We start from the raw sequence: 23,317 nt of genomic DNA, 5'->3' as shown, positions 1-23,317 counted from the left end.
GAAGCTCTGCCTCCGCATGTCTCAGGGCAAGAAGCGGAACCGGAGGCCCTCACTGAGGCGTGTGGAGTGGTAGAAGGTAAGTCGGCAACTCTTTACACTGACTCCTGGAATGCATTTGGCATAGCTCATGATTATGGCCCAATATGGAAGGCCAGACAGCTTGTTATCTCAGTAGGACAGCCAATTAAGAATGGTGCAGTGGTGCAGAGTCTCATGGAAACCCTACTACTACTACCTGGCAATGGAGAATTCACATCGATTTCTACAATGGAGAAGCGAGAGGTGACACCCTCGCCGACAACACAGCAAAGGCAGCGGCCCTCAAGCCGTGGAAGAAAGAAGAATAGATACTGACAGCATGAGTCAGTGATAAAAACTTTGGACTTTGATAAAACCTTTGGACTTTGATAAAACCTTTGGACTTTGATAAAACCTTTGGACTTTGATAAAGACTTTGGACTTTGATATGTCAAGGACTTTACAGTTACAAGTCAACGAGGAAAGAAAGCAGATGGGCTAAAAGACGGGAGCGACAGAACAGGACGGCGTATGGCGAACAATCAACAGAACTTGCCTACAGAGGTCCCTGTTCCCCATGATGGCCCAACTGGTACACAGAATCAAAAGCAGCGATGACGGCGACACTGAACAAGAATGGGTGACACCTGGGTTCTCTGTAGCTGCTGCATCATTTGTCCAGTTAGCATGATCTTTGCCATATGCGAGTCCGGACAGAAGTAAGGTGGCCTTATAACACTTGCCTTGACCACTCTACCCATTTCAGGGATTGCCAATTTGACCGCATTCAGCTCACACCTGTTGGGGAGTATGAACATGTGCTTGTTGTTGCTTGAGTCTTTTTCAGGTTGGAGGCCCACCCTGATACTAAGGTAAATGAGCAGATAACCACGCAGAAGCTCATGAATGAGGTAATCTGCAGATACAGGGTACCGGAAGTGAATGAGGTAAACGAAGGTACACAGGTGTTCTCTTCCAGACTCAGAGGCAGACACTGGGACACATATCTTGCAGCCTGGGGATTGGGTGCGCATCAAGAAGTAGAAGTTCCCCAGGAAGCACCCTCCTGAGCCCCGATTTGATGGCCCCTACCAGGTGCTTCTGACTACTGCCACAGCTGTGAAACTAGCCGAAAGACTTACATGGATCCATCCATGCTTCATACTGTAAGAAAGCTTCAGATCCGGGAGACCAGTCTTAGTTGTGCCAAGGACATTACTCTGGTTAGGGCTAGTGAGAGAGGAGGGTGGCAACTGGAATCCTTAGTCGGAAGAATATGGGGGTATGGTTACCTTCTAGTATAACTCGTTCAATGCTCAAGTAGCCGCATATCCCTAATTAGTCGTATAACCCTCCTTGAGAATAATAAGGACAGCAGGTATTGGAAGGCTGAACTTAGTATGTTGCTTGGTTTTAATGCGGTTTTTACATTAACCATGGGAGATCCAAGCCCGGGGGACGGGGGGACTTACAGTCTGGGGAAATACCGGTACGGGAGGACAGATCCCTTAGGGAAGTTTAAAATAAGGGGTATGGTAGATGCAGCCGAATGGAAGCCTTCACTTAGTCCCATGCCCATAATTAACCCCCTCCGCCGTATGATAAAGACCTTGACGAACATGATGATCATAACCGACCCTACCTTTTGAGAACCTTGACAGTAGCGACTGGCTACTCTGACCAGAATCTCTGGTTGGAGTTGATGAGGTACAATGCTAACAGGAGCAACAAGTCTAACTGTTGCGTGTGCGGTAGTGCCCGACTACACTCGGGGATGGTCCCCCTAAATCTCCCTGTAGATGCTGAAGAGTGGTTTATTAGTCTCTTCACGAACATTTCCGCTAATTACACTGTCCGTGAGAAATGGAAGAAGGAATACTCTATAACTACTTAAGTGTTTTGCACCGGAGAGAGTATTACTGACTACCCTGGAAACTACACCTGCCAGGCAATTAGGCAGGGTAGAGGGAGATTTTTGGGGAACTCACCAATATTTCCCTTGTTTAAAAAAGATGAAGAGCCAGTTCCGATAATGCCAACCACATACGCTACCAAAGAAAAGGAGAAATGTACTAGTACTGTGCCTGCCCCGATCTCCTAAGATGGATTGTCAGTGGAATTCCCATTTGCCAAGGGATAGTGCAGAAGACCTTAGGTTCCGGCGAGGGCACACCCTGTGGGGTGTTAACTTGTACAGATAGAGGGTATGGATGCCCGGAAATGAGCCCAGGGAATCCATGGCCTCCCTCTGAGGTGAGGTAGGGATCCCCCCCCCCCCAGGAGTAGGGACTTACGGGCAGTGGGAAAACCCTGACGCAAGGGTGAGGCGACCTGGACGTGTTCACCATTAGGACTATCTCCAGGAGGGACATTGGTGTGGGTGAAGATTAGGGAGTCCCACGCCGTGCGTACCTGTGCACACTACTAGTATGTACTTCTAGTACAGCACATTAGAGTGAGAAGAGAGGCTCCTGGTGATAGTTTTGACCCACACATGTACGTTGACGTCATAAGGCAGCCAAGGGCGGTACCTGACGAGTTTTTTAAAAATTTCTCCAGATTAATTATGTTTATTATAATTAACAGCGGTTTATAAATTATACTAGAGACGCCTTATAGGGACTAGTCGACCAATAGGACCTACCTCGACTATGACTTTTCAAAATAGAATGGCACTAGGTACGATTTTAGCCAAAAAAGGGAGTGTCTGTAAGATGATAGGGGAGACTTGTACCTACATTCCAGACAAAACGTAACCCGCAGGTAAAAACGCAGTTGCCATTAAGAAGCTGACCGCACTAACTAAAAAGAGCTAACCTTAGTCTGTTTTCCTCAGTTGGGTACCTAACAGGAGAAGGGAAAAATATAGAAAAATAAGTTTTAAAACATTGTGTATTTAGAACACTGTGATAGGTTTTCGCTAAGATTTTGCTTTATTTTATCTGCAGTGCACTCTGCTTATGTCCACGCAACATACCGGTGTTACAACGCCCCTGGTCCTGTTACCTTGCCGCCTCTGGAAAAGGCAAGTGGGAATAATCACCCTTTAGCTCTTTCCTTCCAGACTAATATATATGATAATGCACGTACTAATAAGACAGGGGCTCAGTCATGTTGATCAGTTATTAGATAGTCCTGATTTTGCACTCTTGTTGATGAATCGAGGTAACGTCAGGAAGGCGGGGTTCTATACAAGTTATGCAGTGTTTACCTGAAATAGTGAAAGTCGCACCTCTCCTAACCTGATTATATTTGTCACCTTTATAGTCATCCTAATTTCTGTTTGTTGTTGCATACAGTGTATTCCGACCCTGATGACTACCTGGTCCACCTGTCCCACTACGACGTCCAACAAAAAGCCCACTGTCAGCGCAAACGTCGTCATCATGGATCCAGAATACGATGATGTCGAACCATCCTATACCCCCATGGCAGCAATAGCTCCAGTGTACAACACAATGCGAGTCTAGGGTCAGCGGTGGGGGTAGGACGGAGCAGGGCGAGTTTAGTGAAACAGATCGTTTCAAGGGGGGTCCGTGGTGGAAGCCCAGTATATATCTATATGGATCGGTGGGCCTTGGCAGTAGACAGTTGTCAATTTAACATTCTGTATACATATTTGCTTTCTGTCTTGCTACAAATATAATGTTCTTACAGTTATGCAATAGGTACTTCCGCTCATATGAAAATATCTGTTTTATAACTCTGCTGACATGGGGAAGCCAACATGAAACTTCTGTTCTCAAAACGCTGACAAGATAATATATAGTATAAACACGTTACATTTTCCATCTGTTTTGCAATTTTGGAGGACAGTTAACTCAGACATGGACAACCGCAGTCTGAAACAGCTACCGCAGAAATTACCCAAGCAGTTTTACTGGAAACGTATGCAAATAACATGGGAGGTTTGTGCAATTTATAGTTCATGATGTAACATCCAATCATATCGAAGGAACCACACGTGGCTCCAAGACAACCCACTCATTTCATCCACCACCTGATGGCCAATCACAGATGACCGGAGGATGGAAGAATTGCAAGATGCTTATCCAATAATTAAACAATACGTTGTATCTATGTAATCTTTGACCTGCCCAGATGGGCGGATGTGTTAAACTCTTAACCCCTTAACGACCAGCCCATAGTGTTTTTACGTCCTCCCGAAGTGGGCTCTATTCTCTGAGGACGTAAAAACATGCTTCCTGCAGAGAATAGTGCCCCTCGGGCTGTGGACGTGACAGCTCCATGCTGTCGGTGTCCGCAGGTAGCTGACAGCATGGAGCTGTCATCCCGGGCTGTTCGGAGCCCCCCCCCCCGGCATTGCGATCGGCGCTATGCAATGTATAGCGCCGATCGCAAAAAAAGTAAATAAAAGTGCCCAAAAAGTTAAAGATTCAGCTGCTCTGATGGATCGGATCCATCGGAGCAGCTGAAATTACTCACCCAGGTCCTGCACGCTGCTCCCCGCTCTCCTGCCGCTCCGGGGCCCGAAGCCGGTCTTCTGCGCATGCGCGCCAGGCGGCATTACGTCAGCCGCATGCGCAGAAGGCCCGGCGGCGCGGGAGATTTAAAATCTCCTGGCTCCCGGCTCCTGTAGGTAGCCGGGAGGCAGGAGATGTCAGCGGGGACTGCGGTGAGCGGTCCCCGGTACCGCGATCGCCGTTATCCAATGGTTAGCGGCGATCGCGAAAAAGTTAAAAAAAAGTTTTAAAAAAGTCAGTTTCACCTCCCCTCATGGATCGGATCCATGAGGGGAGGTGAAAATACTCACCCCCAGTCCTCAGCGGTGTCCCGATGTCCCGGGACCCGAATCCCCGTCTGCGCATGCGCGCCCGATGATTGACATCGGGCGCGTGAACAGACGGGCTCGAGCCCCGGGAAATTTAAAATCCCTCTGCTTCTGGCTGCCATGTGTAGCTAGGAGCAGAGAGATTATACCGGGGACATGATCACTGTCATCCAATGGATGACAGTGATCATGTAAAGTGAGAAAAAAGTGTAAAAAAGTAAAAAAAAAAAGTAAAAAAAAGTTTTTAAACGTTTAAAAAGCGTATGTTTCATCTCCCCTCATGGATCATATCCGTGAGGGAGGATGAAAGTACGTACCTAAGGCCCCCAGATTTATCCGCGGACCTTACCACAGCTTCTGCACACGCGCCCGTCGCCAAAATGGCGGGCGCATGCGCAAAAGCTGTGGATTGCCAGGATAATTTAAATTCTCCCTGCTCCTGGCTACAAAACGTAGCCAAGAGCATGGAGATTTAATGGGGGTCCGCGGTGAGCGGTTCCTGGTCACGTGTTCGCCATTATCCAATAATGCCGATCACGTAAAAGTTAAAAAAAAAATTTGAAGTTTCATCTCCCCTCACTGATGCGATCGGTGAGAGGAGATGAATCTTTTTACCGGAGGCCTGCGTATTTGAACCCCGACGCGATCTTCCTCCGTGGACCTTCCCGAATTCTGCACATGCGATTGCCGGACACATGCGCAGCAGTCGGGGAGCCCAGGAAACTTAAAATCTCCTTGCTCCCAGCGACCAACGGTCACAGAGAGCCTGGAGCAGTGACGGGTGGCCTCGTTGAGCGGTCCCCGGTCACGTGATAAAAAGGTAGCGATCTACCTTAGGCCGGTCTCACATGACCGGATAGGAATGACGGATTCCGCATGCTTCTGATCCGCGGTAATACGCAGATCAATCGCATTGGATTACACAATTCCGCTCACATTAGCGGGTCAGAATTGCGTAATCCACTCGCAGAAAAGAGAACGCAGCAGGTTCTATTTTACTGCGGAATCGGCAACATAGAGCCCATTGTGCTCCATGGTCGCGGATATACCCGCTGCCCATACGCAACTACCTTGTATACGGGCTGCGGGTACCCGTGTCATCGCTAAGCGACGGTGCGGGAAATACAAACAAAGGTGTACTGCGCATGACCGCCTGTGTGAGTAGGCAGTTATGCGCAGTACATTACGCAGCCGTACGCAGGGTCACAGCCGGGCTCACAGATGGGATCCGCCGGGCCCTCCGCAAGCGGATTCCGCCTGCACCCGCGTGAACCCGGCGTTATTCAGACAGCTACCTGTGATACGTATTTTACAAGAAGCCCCGGGAACGCTCGCTTTCCTGCAGTTCCAGGAGCACCTTGTTGAGCGCCTTCTGTGTGAGACCGCCGCACCTCATCAAGCTTACGGAGACTCACGGAACGCCACTTTTTACACCCCATACCCGCCACTGAGGTCATGAAATACCCCCAAAAAGCATGAGAGGGGGGGGGGGGATACCCGGTTTTATTGCCCCATGGGCCCATTCCAACCAGCCTCCGTAATTACCCCTGTCTTCGGAAATACTACACAGTTCACATTTTTACTTTTATCTAAGATTTGCGAACGCCAAAAAGGGCGCGGAGGGGGAGGGGGGGAATTTTTAGGGAGTCAATCTTTATTCTGTACAAATAAGCAATGGGGCCTGGAATGTATTCAGTTGTGCCCTAAAATCCAACGGGTGTTCCGTCCTTTATAGGCCTTGCCATGCGTCCTGTAAGTAGATTAGGGCCACAATGGGTATGTTTCTGAACTCGGGACAAACGGGGGTATCCATTTTGGGGTGAACGTCTTCATTCCTATGTACACTGTACAAAAAAACTGTTTTTAAATTGAAAAAATTGCCAAAAAAATTGAAAATCGTAACTTTTTCCTTCTGCTTTGCTTAGATTCATTCAAATACTGTGGGGTCAAAATACGCAGTACACCCCTAGATGAATTCGTTAAGGGGTCTAGTTTTCAAAATGGGGTCATTTGAGGGGGTTCTTTATAGTTTTGGCCGCTCAATGGCTCGATAAGTGGGCAATGGGGCCTGAAATTTATTCAGTGGTACCCTGAAATCCAACGGGTATTCCTTTCATTGTAGGCCTAGCCATGGGTCCTGTAAGTCTATTAGGGCCACAATGGGTATGTTTCTGAACACGGGACAAACAGGGGTATCCATTTTGGGGTGAAAGCCTTCATTTATATGTGTGCTGTACAAAAAAAACTGTTTTTAAATTGACACAATAGCCCAAAAAATGAAAATCCTATTTTTTTCCTTTTGCTTTGCTTGAATTTATTCAAAAACTGTGGGGTCAAAATATGCAGTACATCCCTAGATAAATTCGTTAAGGGGTCTAGTTTTCAAAATGGGGTCATTTGTGGGGGTTCTATATGGTTTTGGGCGCTCAAGAACTCTACAAGTGGGCAATGGGGCCTAAAAGGACTTCAAGCAAAATCTATGTTCTGAAAGCCACCGATTACTCCTTTTATTTTGGGCCCCGTTGTGCATGCGGACATAAGATTAGGGCCACAATGGGTATATTTCTGAAAACAGCACAAACAGGGGTATCCATTTTGGGGTGTAAGTCTTCCTTCATATGTGTGCTGTACAAAAAAAGCTGTTTTTAAAATGACAAAATTGCCAAAAAAACAAAAATCCAAATTTTTTCCTTTTGCTTTGCTTGAATTTATTCAAAAACTGTGGGGTCAAAATGCGCAGTACACCCCTAGATAAATTCGTTAAGGAGTCTAGTTTTCAAAATGGGGTCATTTGTGGGGGTTCTCTATGGTTTTGGGCGCTCAAGAACTCTACAAGTGGGCAATGGGGCCTAAAAGGACTTCAAGCAAAATTTGTGTTCCGAAAGCCACCGGTCGCTCCTTTCATTTTGGGCTCCGTTGTGTATCCAGACATAAGATTAGGGCCACAATGGGTATGTCTCTGAACACGGGACAAACAGGGGTATCCATTTTTGGGTGCAAGTCTTCCTTCATATGTGTGCTGTACAAAAAAAGCTGTTTTTAAAATGACAGAATTGCCGAAAAAACGAAAATCACAATTTTTTCCTTTTGCTTGATTTGAATTCATTCAAAAACTGTGGGGTCAAAATATGCAGTACACCCCTAGATAAATTCCTTAAGGGGTCTAGTTTTCAAAATGGGGTCATTTGTGGGGGTATTCTATGGTTTTGGGCGCTCAAGAACTCTACATGTGTGCTATGGGGCCTAAAAGGACTTCAAGCAAAATTTCTGTTTTGAAAGACACTGACTACTCCTTTCATTTTGGGCCCCGTTGTGGACTCAGATATAACAATAGGGCCACAATGGGTATATTTCTGAACACGGGAGAAATAGGGGTATCCATTTTGGGGTGTAAATCCTGATTTTCATGTAAACTATAGGAAAAAAATATGTCTTTAAAATGACAGATTTGCAAAAATATGAAATTTTACTTTTTCTCCTCTAAATTGAATTAATTCCTGAAAAAAAACTGTGGGGTCAAAATACTCATGACACCCCTCAGTGAATACATTAAGGGGTGTAGTTTTTAAAATGAGGTCATTTGGGGGGGTATCTATTATTCTGACACTCATGAGCCTTTCCAATCTCGGCTTGGTATAGGAAAACAAAGTGTTCCTCAAAATGCTAAAAAGTAATGTTAAATTTGTACGTCTCCTAAATAGTTAAAAAAAAACGAAAGTTTTTCCAATGTGCGCCCAAAATAAAGTAAACGGGTGGAAATATAAATCTTAGCAAAAATTTCTATATTATGTTTGCACATATTTAAGATATTGCAGTTGGAAATGTGAAAAAATGACGATTTTTTCAAAATTTTCCCAATTTTGGCGCTTTTAATAAATAAACACAATTTCTATCGGTCTATTTTTTCCGCCTAAATGAAGCACAACATGTGGCGAAAAAACAATGTCAGAATCGCTTGGATATGCAAAACCTTTCTGGTGTTTTTCCATGTTAAAGTGACACATGTCAGATTTGCAAAATTTGGCCTGGTCATTAAGGCGCAAACAGGCTTGGTCACTAAGGGGTTAAAATAGGCTACACGCCGATCATTAAAGGTAGAATTGAGGAAGCTATGCATGCTGAACCTTGTGTCAGTGTGAAAACTTCTTATGCGCATTATCAATTCAGAATTAATATGGAAGGGTGTAAACATTCCAAATTAAGTAAGCCGTGGTTCCGCAAAGGAAGGTTCTACGACAATCTAGTGGCTCAAATACAACAAATGTGGAGCGATATGCTGCAGGATACCATAGGGAAATTGTATGGCTGCATGCCCACCAGTATTAAACCCTGCATCCAAGCTAAAGATGGTACAACAGGGTACTAGAGCATCCATGCCCGTTCATATCAAATCTTGTATCCAAGCTAGAGGTGGAGCAACAGGGTACTAGAGCCTCCATGCCTGCTTGTATTACATCTTCTTTCCACACTAGAGGTGGTACAACAGGGTACTTGAGCCTCCATGCACCTGTATCACGTCTTGTATCCAAGCTAGAGGTGGTACAACAGGGTACTAGCGCCTCCATGCCCACTCGTATCACATCTTGTATCCAAGCTAGAGGTGGTACAACAGGGAACTAGAGCCTCCATGCCACCCGTACGACATCTTACATCTAAGCTAGAGGTGGTACAACAGAGTATTAGAGCCTCCATGCCTGCCTGTATCACTTCTTGTACTTTACTCAAAATCTTGCACAAAACAACTTGTACAGTGTAGAAGCAGTGAGGATTCCCAGGGCATTATGCATCCCCAGTCCTAGTTATCTGTAGGATTTTCCTCCCGGACCAACTCTCTCTACTGCCAGACACTCACGTTCCTTGCACACTTGCGGCTTCTCTCTCTCCGGTTACATACGGTTCTAGCGCTACACTCCCACGCATTTTCGTCATGTCCGGGCTTCCAAACTCTGCAAAGGCACCCTCTAGAAGGTGGATTTCTGGCATGGCTACGCTCTTGCTGGAGCAGCAAACCACCTCTCCCCTTCCCCTATTGCTCCTCACCGACTCCCTCCTCAAGACCACTCTCACTCTTCACATAAACTCAGACACAGACACGTAACTAGACAAACCGATACATTTTCCAGACACCGTCCATTAACCCTTTCATGCCTGCAGGTGCCAATACAAATAAACCTGATGCATTCCACATTTAAGGCAATAATGCAAGACAAACATAAACCATGTATTCTCAGATGCTGGAGGCGACCACAAAACTCTGGGCCACTACACAAACAGGGGGTATATTACTTTTTGAGGGTACTATGGGGGAATAATTGCTGTGTGAGAGCACTTTTGCTTTGAGGTTTACTGGGAAGGGCACTGGTGCAGCAACAGGATAAGAATAGTGTGTAGAGATGACTTGTGGCTAGAAGAAGTTGCCATGATTGTCTGGGCCCAGATAGAGAAGAAAAGGGAAAGTGGGCACCACCAATCAGAGAAGTTGTCATCTGTGATAAGTGGAGCTAATGGCACTGTAATCACTATTGCTGTGTAGAGATGGTATCTGACTATTATCAGGTGACTGCATTATTTAGAAGCATACTAATGCTGAGCCGCTGTACCTGAACCTGCCGCGTTATAAAAGTTGTCTCATAGAAGATACTCTTATTTCATTTCTTTTTGAGGGGGTGGGCAAAACATATATAGTGGATTTCATTTACTTTTGCACCAGAACTCATGAGACTTTGTGGTTGACTACACCTCTTTTGTTGACTTATCCTACGGTCTTTGCAACTGTGCGATACTGCATTTAATGTGTGCGTAAAACAGAGATTTGCAATCACAGTGCTGAGGCACGCAGGTGTGCTGTGAGAACCTGCTAGGAGTGCTGCAACACAAGAAGAAAAAGATTTTTAGCATTTTTTTGTATTTTTATTTTTATTTTTTTTTGCTGGGTTGCTTTGAGTTAAAAAAGTTTTTCCAAATGGAACTTTGAACCTACAGAGCTTGGGAAGCACTGGCCTATAGAGTCACATGAAATCACATGTATATGTTATTTAACACAATTCTGGGAGTCATTTGATTTTATGCAAATTGTTTAATGTTTTTATGATTATTAGTCAGATGACATTTTTTCTTGCATAGGGTTCTGTTAAAATTCTATAATTGATATTATGATACTGCAATGTGTTTTTAATAGTTTCACAAAGAACCCCTAAGGCCTGTGTCACATGGGAGCAATACTCAATGCGCATTGATTTCAATGGGTTCGTTCACATGCATATCTTATGCGTGCGCAATTCAGTTGCACAAAAAAAATACACAGGATGTATGAAACGCAGCTCCCCGTTTCCTCAGCTTTGAACCTCTTAACTAGTTTGTGGGGACTCAAAGGCGATGATGATATGTTCCTTTTAGGTCACCTTCATATGATCTGATATCCATGTGGGTTTTCTGCAAATCCGCAGTGGCCAAATCCATACCTAAATGGTGCAGATTTTGCTGCGTTTTTAATTGTGGATCAGCCACGGGATTTAACCCTTGTATTGCATAAATTGAATTTTTGCTGCATAAATCCACAGCATAAATAGACATGCTGTGGATTCAGAATCCACAGCGTTTGATTCATTGCGGACATTTTCCGCACCGTGTGATTGTAATATTTTTTAAAGCAGCGATTCCGCCAGTGGAAATTCCGCAGCATGTCCAGCCCATATGGTGACCTTAAGACCATGTGGGCTGTATTAGGTAGGGGCTCCATGGGGACATATCACTTGCAATGTTTTGCGATGTTGTGTGAGATTGCATAATGCGCAACTGATATAAACATTGAGGTTGGTGAACCTATGATGTGGGTGGGAATAGTTGTGATTTGTGAAAACTATTGGATTTTCTGCAACTCTGAAATTGCACATGGATGATATTGTATGTACATGTATGTGATGTCACTTCCCTTCCCAGACTCATGATAGAGGCGATATTGCGCAATATCAAACTGCGCTATAACATGAACATTCTAATGTGGGATCATTTGCAAGAGATATGTCACCGCGGAGCCCTGACCTTACCCTGTCAAGCAATTAATGGGTTAACAGAGCCACCCATCAGGTGCATTTAGATGGGGTCAGAGTTGAGGTGGGCGGATCATGTGCTCTCAGCACAATGAAGAAGGATATAAAGTGCAGCTGAGCAGGTTAGGGCATCAGATGTGCAGGAGCTGGTGGTGGTAGGAAACATGGCAGATGAGTTAAGGTGCTCACCTTGCTTAAGAAGGCTTAGCATTACCAATCGCTATCTGCGCATTGCGATGGCGGAATCTTTGGGAACTCTCATATTAATTGTAAGTAAAGAGTTGCTAGATGTAATGTTATTAACGCCCTGTAAGTCTGAGGTCCCATACTGCCCACTTGGGGGTCAATGGCTGCATGGTTCTGCTGGCAATATTACCCTTTAAATGGCAAAATGCTGTGCCATGGCCACTATGGGTGGGAAGAGTTTGGGGTGCGGTATAAGACCTTAGTGGCTGAAGACTCGGCTGTAAAGATATGTTCCTGTTGTGGGTTTTAGTGCAGATTTGCTGTAGATTCCAACCTTTCACTTGAGCTGTAATCTGTTGTGGAAATCCACAGCAGAACTTGACCACATTTTAGGGTATGCTCCCATGTAACTGGTACTGCATGCAGCTTAGACTTGGCTCGACTGCCAATATCCACATGAGCTTGCTAACTTCTTTGGAAATTGGTGGTAGGGTGGAGGTGTGTGGGTGTTTTTTTTTTTTTTTTTTTTTTTTTTTTTTGTGCAAAACTGATGCACACAAAAAATTGTGTAATCGAAGCCAGCATCACAGCTGAAAAAACACTGCTAGCGTCGTTTACCAGCCCAAACAGCTCCGTCACACGGTGCTGGCCGCTATCCTTTTGCCACAGCTGTGGCAGAGAACGATGTTTGCCCATTGAATGGCAATGCAGCTGGTTCCATTGAAATCAGTGGCAGCTGTCATTCAATAGCTGAGAGCTGCCTGCTGAATACTACAGAAAGCAGTTCAGGAGAAGAGCCGGCTGGACGTGGCTGATCTCCGGCAGCTGCAAAAAAGGGGAACGATCTTTAGTACATGATCTCAATGGGGTCGGTGCTGCTGCCGCCGGCCACATTGAGCACATGTGCAAGAACAATGATTTGTGCAAAACGCAGTTACATGCGTTCTGTGAATCGTTATCATATAACTTTCAGCACATCCGCATTAAAAAAAAAACGGACGTGTGACCAATCCCATTGCAAAGCATTGGGTATATATAGATGCAGATCACAAGCACATCTTCAAGTCTGTCAAAAAAATGCCCATGTGACTGAGCCCTCATGCTGCAGAACTCACTACAGTAAAATCTGCTGTCAGTCTGAGGTACTGACCTGGTGCAGATTCAGAATCCACAGCAATCTATAGATATTCCTGCTGAAATTGCTGATCTCCCAGTTTAGTCTGAAATCTTACTTTTATCTCTTACTCTTATGAAAATGAAGCCAATAACTGTTACAAGCGGATAACTGTAAGTGAGTCTGTCCTCTTAAGGAATTGCTGTCTAGTGCTTACCCCTGGTTTGTTCTGCATCATTCTGTGACAACATGGCTGTAAGTGCAGTTGAAATAAATGCATTGCCTTCCAAAACCTGACATGTCTTTCTCTCCCCTTCAGCTATGTGGCTGTGGTTCTGTAGCTCAGATGGAGTTGAGTGGATTTGCCAAAGCTCAGTTTCTGAGTGTCAACATCGCATTTGGTTTTGCAGTCACTGCTGGTTCCTATGTCAGCGCTGGAGTCTCAGGTGAGCAGTTCAATATGAAAGCCTACTGATGGTCTACATGAGAACTTGTCACTGAACACTACACCCATCATAGTCTACTAAGCTTCTTGTATGTGCAAGTTTTCACAGATCGATGGGGAGGGGATTACAGCATGTCCCCTTCTGGTCTGATTTGGGGATGAGTAGAAATTATAAATGAGCAGTGTTCCACACATGGGCAGGGTGTTTGTGTGCTGTGCAAGTTGTGACTGAGTCTTGGGTGCAACCTGTATACGGCCTTGCTAGTCCTCTACTGATCCTGAGTTATAGCTTGGTTTGTACTCCAGAGCTGCACTTGCTGTTCTGCTGATAGTTACTATGTGCATACAGTAAGGGCTGGAACTGACACTAGGGCTGTGGGTGAAGGCCCACATGACCTGGGATATGTAGGAAGGATCAGGAGATTAAGGGTTAAAATGGCCATGGGGGTGGCTCATTAGTGGGTTAAGGCTAGGGGACTGGATAGCAGGAAAGACAGTTAGGGAAACTTGGAAGACCCACCTTCTGGCCCTAAAGATCTTGTATACTTGGATACTGGTTGAGTATGAAATGTGCATAGATCAGGTAGCTGGAAGGTGAATGGGTTTGGATGGCATGTGTTATGGCAATGGTTGGCAATTCTTGGAGTCAGTTCTAAATTGGTTGGAGGGGAGTCAGCGTGAGGCTAGCCCACCCTTTTTCTGGAAGTGCGGTAGGGTCTGGCGCTTTATGGCTCGGACAGGGGAAAGTCCCTCAGAGCTGGTGGACTTTTATCAATTAGCCCTATAGGGGCTAGTGGTGCCTCCAAGCCTGTGGGATAAGCTAAAAGCAAAATCAAAAAATTAACTTAAAATTGTGGTGCCAGATTTTGGGGCTCTAAGGACCTCCCTCGTAGTGTGTAAATTTTCTTAAAATTAGTTATTTTCATAATAAAATGCCTGCTGTAGCCAAAATTATCAAATCAGTCCATATTTGCCCAATGCACATGGGCGTAGTTGCACTGTGGAATCCAGAGCTGGCATCTACCTCCAGATTCCCCAGCAAGTATTACCCATAGACATGCTATAGAAAATCGCTTTTTCCACTTGCGGAGGGAAAATCTCAGCATGCTCTATTTCAGGGTAGATTCCATGCAGATGGCTTCTGTTGAAGTCAATGGAAGCTGCCTGATCTGCAGAATCTGCATCATTGCCTAGCAACATGTGGCATTGCAGCATCTGAGAAGTGGGCCCACAGCTGAGGAGACAGCAGAGTAGAGAAAGGCCTCTACCATCTCTTCCCCTGGGGTAGCTTGGGACCTGACCACACTACCAAAAGGGGTCCCTTAAAGGGGTTGTCCCGCGGCAGCAAGTGGGTCTATACACTTCTGTATGGCCATAATAATGCACTTTGTAATGTACATTGTGCATTAATTATGAGCCATACAGAAGTTATAAAAAGTTTTTCACTTACCTGCTCCGCTGCTGGCGTCCTCGTCTCCATGGTTGCCGTCTAATTTTCGCCGTCTAAAATGGCCTAATGGCCAAATTAGACGCGCTTGCGCAGTCCAGGTCTTCTCCTGTTCTCTATGGGGCTCCGTGTAGCTCCGCCCCGTCACGTGCCGATTCCAGCCAATCAGGAGGCTGGAATCGGCAATGGACCGCACAGAAGAGCTGCGGTCCACGGAGGTAGAGGATCCCGGCGGCCATCTTCACCGGTAAGTATAGAAGTCACCGGAGCGCCGGGATTCAGGTAAGCGCTGTGCTGTTCTTTTTTTCAGTCCCTGCATCGGGGTTGTCTCGCGCCGAACGGGGGGGGGGGTTGAAAAAAAAAAAAAACCCGTTTCGGCGCGGGACAACCCCTTTAAGTCCAATTGTCACTCGTGACACCACCATTCCATCCTCTACAGCAGATCTCCCAGATGTAATAAAGTAGTCCACAGGGCAACTATCTTAACAAGCTCTCACTATGAAGTGGCTTGTCCTTCTCTCAGCACTCAGTTCTCCTGGGTAGAATAGGTCCATGCTGAGCACAAAGTGGCTTAGCTTCCTCCATCCTCTTGCCACACAAACCAATGTGTTTAGTGTCTGTGTGGACATATAACATTATAGATGGGCCCCACTAACTGTGTTTGTGTCCCTCGCCAGTTCTCAGCTACTAATATGCTGGCTGGCTCTGTGCCTCACCTGAGTTACCATCGCTGCTAGGCGCTGGCCAACTACAAGATCTGACAGCCGGCAGGGGGAAGGGACAATGTATATCCACCTTCAGCGACAAACTATGGCAGCATGCATTTGCAGTGTACATGGCAGTCCACGGGGGTGATTGTCAGCACAGGAGCTGGGAGGGGAGAAGGAGAGCGGCTGTGACAGTAGCCAGGAGAGGATGATGGTACAGCAGATAATGAATCAGAGTTCAAACCTGAAACATCGCTAACCACCCATTCCAAAAAACTACTATGCCTCAAAATATGCTCCTGAAATGGAGCATCCCATGGCCAGGCACTGATCTTCATAATACGATCCATCCCAAAAACTTCCTAATAAATGCTGTCAGGATGAACAGGGAGCAACCAGAATGCTGACTGTCGGTTTTTTGCCAATGTCCCATTTCTGCACCAACCTAACCATCGCATCAAAGTATGTGTAGACCACTGAACAAAGTTCCAGGTCAATACCATGATTTACCAATGTGCCTTTTCTGCATTCAGATTTCAGATACCTACTTGGATACAGCTCCATCTCTAGAAGTTTCACTGGTGTCCTCCCTCTGCACCCCACTACCTGCCCCCTTTCCCACATTTAAAATATATGCTAGTGCTACCAAATGAGCCAGCTGACCCGGCTCTCCCCTGAAAGGGCTGCCCATAACGTAATGGTGCCATAACCGTCAACCAAAGCCCAATATCCTTGTGATTCCACCGGATAGTGGGCCTAACAGCTTTTCTCTGCCGACACTGCTTGTCGTAACAAAGCCATGCCTGTTCCCCGTACGCCTCCTCAACTGACTCCAAATAACAGAACAAGGCTGAGCAGTTCTCAGGAGCTTTCTCCTCCACCACCCCTGATTAGATTACAAATGCCTGCAACCAATTCACAAGTCTGCAGAATCAACCACCACAATTTTTTTTTTCTCAAATGTGCCCTCAGTGGTCCCTCAAAGCAGACATATATACTTCCCCTTTAGCCTTGTCATCTAAATAAACTGAATCTGTCACTCCAACCGGCTGCTGCGCTTCACTCCCCACTGGGCCACCACTCGCCCCGCCACCTGTTGTAGAGCTAGATGCTACAGGGGGAATCCATGCCATCACTGGAGATGGGAGCTGTCCTTGCCTCCCAGCCCTGCACATCCCCCATCTCCTCCAACACCCCCCACTAACATTAAAAGACAAACGCCACATTAAGTTGTCTTCACCAGGCTGTATGGCGGCTGTGACCCACGTCCAGCAGCCAGACGCACTGGATCCTGCAGCTCTTCCTCATTCCTATTCTCCACTTCTCCAGGTTCCAATGTGCTGCTTGCTGCTGTCCAAGGCCAGATCGCCACACGTCCTGACTTGGCACGTGTACTGCTAACGGCAGCCGTGGGGCCCCTCGTCCTCCTGACGCACTCCCTGGAGTTCCCTGTGGTGATGCTGCGCTGCCCCTGCCATCTGGCTCTCCCCCTGGCTAGCCTAGCCTCAGATGACACAGCTGTTGCTCCACTCCTCACTGATCTCTGTAGGACGCTGCTGCATCCTCCCCTGCCGACCATGCTGCCCTGTCCTCTCCCCAGCCGGTAAATTGCCAGGGGTGCCAACTAGCTCCGTTCCAGCTCTCCTGTAGCCCGGTGCCACAGGCGCTCACCTCACCACTCCTATCCCCCTGCCATTCCATTCAAACTCACCCTATTAAACTTCTGCTCCACCTGCCATTAACCCTTACCTCTCCCTCGTTCCCTCACCACCCCAGTCATGCCTGGCCTGCACTAATGGAACCTGCTTTTAAGCTGCTTTCAACATCTTTCATCAGAAGCCATGCATCCAAAGTACAGCAATTCAGTAACTTGTGGTAACACTTAGTCTTTCAGATCAATAACTGGTGGCACAACAAAGACTGACATTCTACATCTGAGGGTGATCTAACTTCCAGTGGCTGTTCCGTCTCTAAATCCTAGCTCTCTTTCAGGTGCTCACCTCAATCCAGCTGTGTCCTTGGCCATGTGTATCCTCTGGAAGATCTCTTGGAGGCAACTGCTAGTCTACTGCTTGGCACAGTTCATTGGTGCTTTTGCTGGTGCTGGACTGGTGTATCTTCTGTATTTTGGTAAGAAACCAAGCAACGATTAAGTTATAGCTGACTTTTTGAAAAATGTTTTACAAATGATTGTACAAGACAAACCTCTTAACGCAACCAGGGTAACATGTAGCCACAATGTAAAACTTGTACATGGCTTAAGATAAAACTGACCCCAGAGCCTAATGATGCAAAGCATTGCAGGCTGTTCCCTGCACTCATCTGCTTTATCTTCTGGTTTGTCTTGCATTGGTGCAATCTAGATGCCCTTCGTGCATACGGTGGTGGCAACTGGACGGTGTATGGACCCCAGGCAACTGCTGGGATATTTGCCTCCTATCCATCAGAACATCTGGGTGCAATTAATGGACTTTCAGATCAGGTAAGGCTTTCATGTTGGGATACACTAAATATAAACTGTACATGTAATACAAAAAGCTAGGGCTATACGTGGACACTATTTGCAGCCTGCATTGCCCTGTTGCCCCATCTTAAAGGTCAGAAATGCATCTGTTCTGAGCACATGTTGGCATCAAACTGAAAAGGACATTGGAAAGCATTTTAAGGAGATGCTTGCTGTTTCCCAACTTCACTAATAGCATTACCAGCAATGCTAACTGGCTGTGGAGCTGATAGACCCTACCAATAATACCCCCTCCCTCAGTCCTCTTCAGTTGGATGCATGCAGACTAGACCACCCTATGTGGCAGTGAGACTTTAAAACAAATTCCTATGTGACAGAGTTTCTTCTGACCTGTATTGTACCCACCAGTCACTAACACCCAATGGCTTCTCAAGCAGTAACTGACATTATTGACCATTTGCTCCCAGGCCAAAACAAGAAATGGTAGTGGAGATCCTTGTTTTGAATGCATGCTATGTCCTGATGAGTGACACTATGAGGAGTTGCTCACCTAATTACTCCTCCAATGTTTACCACACACACCGACCTCTTCCTTCCCACAGTCACTGATGTCATCGCAACTAAATGTGTCTAAAGAAAAAACCACTTAGAGCTTTAAATATGGAAAAGATAGATGGGCAAAAGACCTTACATATAACTGGAATGACCTAAAATATGACATTTCTCAAACACAGAATTCCCTTGCAAACCCAATAATTAAATAAAAATCTTGAGACAAACTCAATCCACAACGGGACACATGTGAGGGTTTCTGGCTTTAGTATAACTTGGGATGGTTAAAATAAACATAATGGAAATCAAGTGAACAAATGCATTTTTATATCACTGCTCTGGCTGTGTGTGTTACAGCAAACTGGAGGTCTCTGATTTGGAAGTTGCATTGGCTAGATTCTATGGAAACTGCCATTGTCAGTGATAGTCATACATGTGTAGCTACTCCTTCACTTGGTTTTTATGTGTATTGGTGGCTTGGACAGATGTGGAACCTCCACTATTTGTGACATCTGGTGGATAGTTTGGCTTCATGATTACATAAACAGCTTCACTTTACAGCAGAGTCCTAAAACTGACCTATGGGAGAAGGTTGTGGGAATGCTGTGACCTATGCAAGAAGGGGGGGGGGGGGGGAGGGTTGAAATGCCACCTTGCCTATTATCTGTGGTGCTGACTCATTAGGGCCCATCCATAAGCTGTGTGACTGCTGCCCGCTGTACTCGGTACAGGCTCAAAAATGACCAGTGAGACTCCAACACTTGGTAAAATTAAAACCTACCTACCAAAACATCTAACTATGAACAGACATGTCATATATTTGCCTGCCTGAAATGTGTTTTGGCTGCATTGTTTCATGACCCCCCCCCCCCCCCCCCCCCCCCTCTTCTGTTTGTTCTGCCTTAGGTCATTGCCACTGCTACACTGATCATCTGCATTCTAGCCATTATTGACAATGGCAATAACCCAATCCCCCAAAATCTTCAGCCACTACTTGTTGGAATTGTAGTTCTACTAGTCGGTCTTTCTATGGGTTTCAACTGTGGCTATCCCATTAATCCAGCCCGAGACCTGGCACCTCGGATCTTCACGGCTCTAGCAGGCTGGGGCTTAGAAGTCTTCAGGTAACTTTCCACTATTCTGATGTGTTCACTGCTAGCTTCATATGGATGTGACTATTGCCAAGGGTCTTACACCAGCTTGTGAATTTTATATACAACTATTTGACTTATCTGACTTTGCCTGAGTTAATTTGGTACAGGCGACTGTGTGCACAGAAAATCTTACAAAGTTGTGCTTATGTCAGGAACAGAGAAATAAAATATGTCCACCTCAGTTTATGCACACAGAAATGAAGTAGATTCGCCTTGGTGTACAAATCCTTTCCCTATGGAAAAGAATTGTCTTGTGTATTGTGGATTTTCAGTTTTTCATGCTTAGAATTGAATATTGAAGTTGTGATCCCTTTACTTTTCCTATTTAGGACCTAAACAATGGTTGTGGCTAACTTCACATTTGTACTACACTAGGAAGTTAAAGAATTTAGTGGTGAGGTAGTGAGGGCTTTTAAAACACTACATAGACTCTCCACTAATTCTGTAACTCGGTGTCGTACAAACATGAAATTTGTCAGGAGCATTTTTTTAGGTCCTAAATAGGAAATGTAAAGGAGTCACATCTTGATTATTTAATGCAAAGTGCACCCCTATATAACGTAACTTCCCAGTGTTGTAGAAGCACGAAACTTGACACAAGCATTCTTTATGTGCTAAATGGGAGGGGGTGGTACATTCTGCAGTGGGGCATTGGTACATGCATCCTGAGAATCTAACGCTCAATGTGTATACATTTTATTTCTTGGTTTGGTTCCCTGCACCCAGGTGGAAATTCTGCTGCAGAATTTCCATCCGTGCCTGCCTGCATAGGAATGCATACAAGATGCAATCCTAGGCAGACAGCAGCGATTTAATTAATTTTTTTATTTAATTTTTTTTTGGGTCCATGTGAAAATGCACAAATGTCACTCCCAACACGCTGGCTGGGTGGCAGCTGGCACTTCAGAGCAGATGCAGAAGGTGAGCCACACTGGTCACTGCAGGGGTGTGGGTCATATCCCGCTACAAGAACTCTCACAGCGGGATCCGACCCAGACATCTGCAGGCGGCTTTCCTCTGAAGCAACTGACTTCATAAAATCTTTTGTGTAAACACCTGTACCAAATTAACTCAGGTGAAGATGGGTATGTCAGCTAGTATACATCTATCGTTTTGAGCAGTATTTATAATTAAATAGAATCAACTGGAACAGGCTATTCAAACTGCAGGCATCATGTAATGGAGCAGGAGGAGCTGAGCAGATGGATATATAATTTTATGGGGAAAGCTTCAGTCTACCTCATTGTATTCATTTAAACCATTGTGCCTTCTGAGCTGAACAGTCCAATGGGTGGTCCTATCAGTGATTGGCAGCTATCTTTAGCTATATACACTAATGGAACTGCCCATTGGACTGTTCAGCTCAAAGGTATAAATGAAAAGCATACAAGGTACACTAAAGCTTTCCCCCATAAAACTATGTATCTATAGGCTCAGCTCCTCCTGCTCTATAACATCATGCCTGTAGTTCAAACAGCATATTCCAGATGGGACACTCCCTTAAAGTAGGCTTTGGCACTACAATCTTCCGTGATCTCTGCTTGCTCAGTGTCTGCATGGCACTTTCTCTTGGTCTGCGGTCTGAACTTTAATCTCTACATCAGGTGCTGTGTACAGTAATCTTCTGGTGGGGGGACTGTTCTCTAGCATCATAGAAGCTGTTATGGGTATGACAATCTTGCAGTTTGTCCTGTGTGGGAGGGTTTTTTCCTCTTCCTGGTTTATAATTTAGCTTGGATTAAGATCAACCAAAGGTTTGGCCTTTAACAAACCTGCTAAATGACTAATTGTAAGACCTTAAAAGGGTTTCCAGGGAGCCGAATCACTTGCACACAGACCAATCCTGTGTGAGAACCTCCTTCCAGCCCTGTTCCAACAATGGGTCTCATGAAATAGCCCCTCCCCTCAGTTATGGCTGATACAAAAAGGAAGCCTTGGTTCATAAAATGAACCAAACAGCCAGCCCCCTTAACCCAATGGGCACAGAATCCATACCACATGACCTACATATCGGAACTAGATCAAAAGTGAAGGTTGTGACCTTGCAGGTCCATTTAGGTATTTAGGCTACCTGAAAACCCCTCTTTACAGGCAACTTGTAACATTAATTGTTTTGTCTTCCAGGGCTGGTGGCCATTGGTGGTGGGTACCAGTAGTGGGTCCTATGATTGGTGCATTTTTTGGAACAGCCTTCTATGAAATATTCATTGGAATTCATATACCACAAGGCCAAAGGGAGGAGAATGATGGTGGAGAGGAGCATCAGCCTGCAGAAGACGAGGCGGCGGAGTTGCCTGAGAAGGAAGAGTTGATTGAGACAGAGGAAGAGTTGATTGAGACGACCGCATAAGTTGTACATAGTGGTCTCTAAACCCAGAATTTTAAGGGGACATCTCATTGCTGGGGCAGTGTGTTTTTATCTTTTTATCTTACTACATTTTATGTTTTCCCCTTCAACATGCCTTCAGGAACTGTACTTTTATGTGATGAATTTTAATCTTCAATAAAGCTTACATGAAAACTTTGAAGATGAGGAGCCTTATTTTGAGTGTGCTGGCATATGGAAACATAGGTCGTACTTTATACATTAGCTGGAAACTTTTGAGAGGAATCCTTGACTAACCAGTTTAAACCTTAGTGACCTTAGTGACAGAACCTAACTGTGGAGCGCTGACACGTGTCACTTTAACATAGAATAACTCCGTAAGGCCTCACTCACACAGGCGTTTGCAGAAATGCAGTGTTCTTCAATGCTGCATTTACTGCAGATTCAGCCTGGTTTCAGCAATGCTGGCATACTTTATGGCAGAGTTCTGTGCTGAAAATGCAGCCAAAGATGCTGGAAGAACAAAAAAAATCAATCCCCTTGCAGGTGCCGTCAGGGTCCCCAGAGCCGCACTCTGGACCTCTCATACAGGCAGCCAGGCACTTGTCAAGCCAGCAGAAGATCTTTTGCTAGTGAAGGGGTTTGGAAATCATCACCCACTCCAGCAAGAGATCACTCTGATTGGCTTAGCGGGCTATCACTCAGCCAATCACAGCCATTAATTGGAGCATCTCCTTGCTGGCTGTGCGGCAAGCATCTCCCCACCTCTGACAGCACCTGCAAGGTGAGTATTGATTGGTTCCCCTCCCCGGGGTAGTGCAGTTAGGGCATTTAGCACTGCCAAAAATGCAGTACAAAGTTGTACCACATTTTGGTAGCACCAAAACCACTGCCCATTCATTTCCATAGGCAACACTGAGCTGAAAACCAAGATGGAGCATGCATCACTGTCAAAGCGCACCGTTGGAAACTCATACAGCATTTAGCTCTGCTGAAAACTGTGTTGAATGCTGTACAAAACACTCGTGAGGGAGGCCTAAAGGTTTTGCATATCCCAGTGATT

The 23,317-nt window shown here is 45.6% G+C and overlaps 1 protein-coding gene across 1 annotated transcript; it reads left to right on the top strand.

The window, feature by feature from the left end:
- The first annotated feature begins 12,023 nt into the window (after window positions 1-12,023).
- On the top strand, window positions 12,024-22,278 carry LOC136626470 (aquaporin-3-like). Its single transcript, XM_066601532.1, has 6 exons — window positions 12,024-12,128; window positions 13,479-13,605; window positions 17,751-17,888; window positions 18,122-18,240; window positions 19,681-19,898; window positions 22,053-22,278. Exons 1-6 carry the CDS (start codon window positions 12,024-12,026, stop codon window positions 22,276-22,278), a joined length of 933 nt encoding a protein of 310 aa, XP_066457629.1.
- The last annotated feature ends 1,039 nt before the right edge of the window (window positions 22,279-23,317 follow it).

The sequence above is a fragment of the Eleutherodactylus coqui genome, chromosome 4 (assembly GCF_035609145.1).
Source record: "Eleutherodactylus coqui strain aEleCoq1 chromosome 4, aEleCoq1.hap1, whole genome shotgun sequence".
NCBI lineage: Eukaryota > Metazoa > Chordata > Amphibia > Anura > Eleutherodactylidae > Eleutherodactylus > Eleutherodactylus coqui.
Note: the sequence above shows the minus strand (reverse complement) of the source record. Positions and strands in the feature narration are given on the sequence as shown.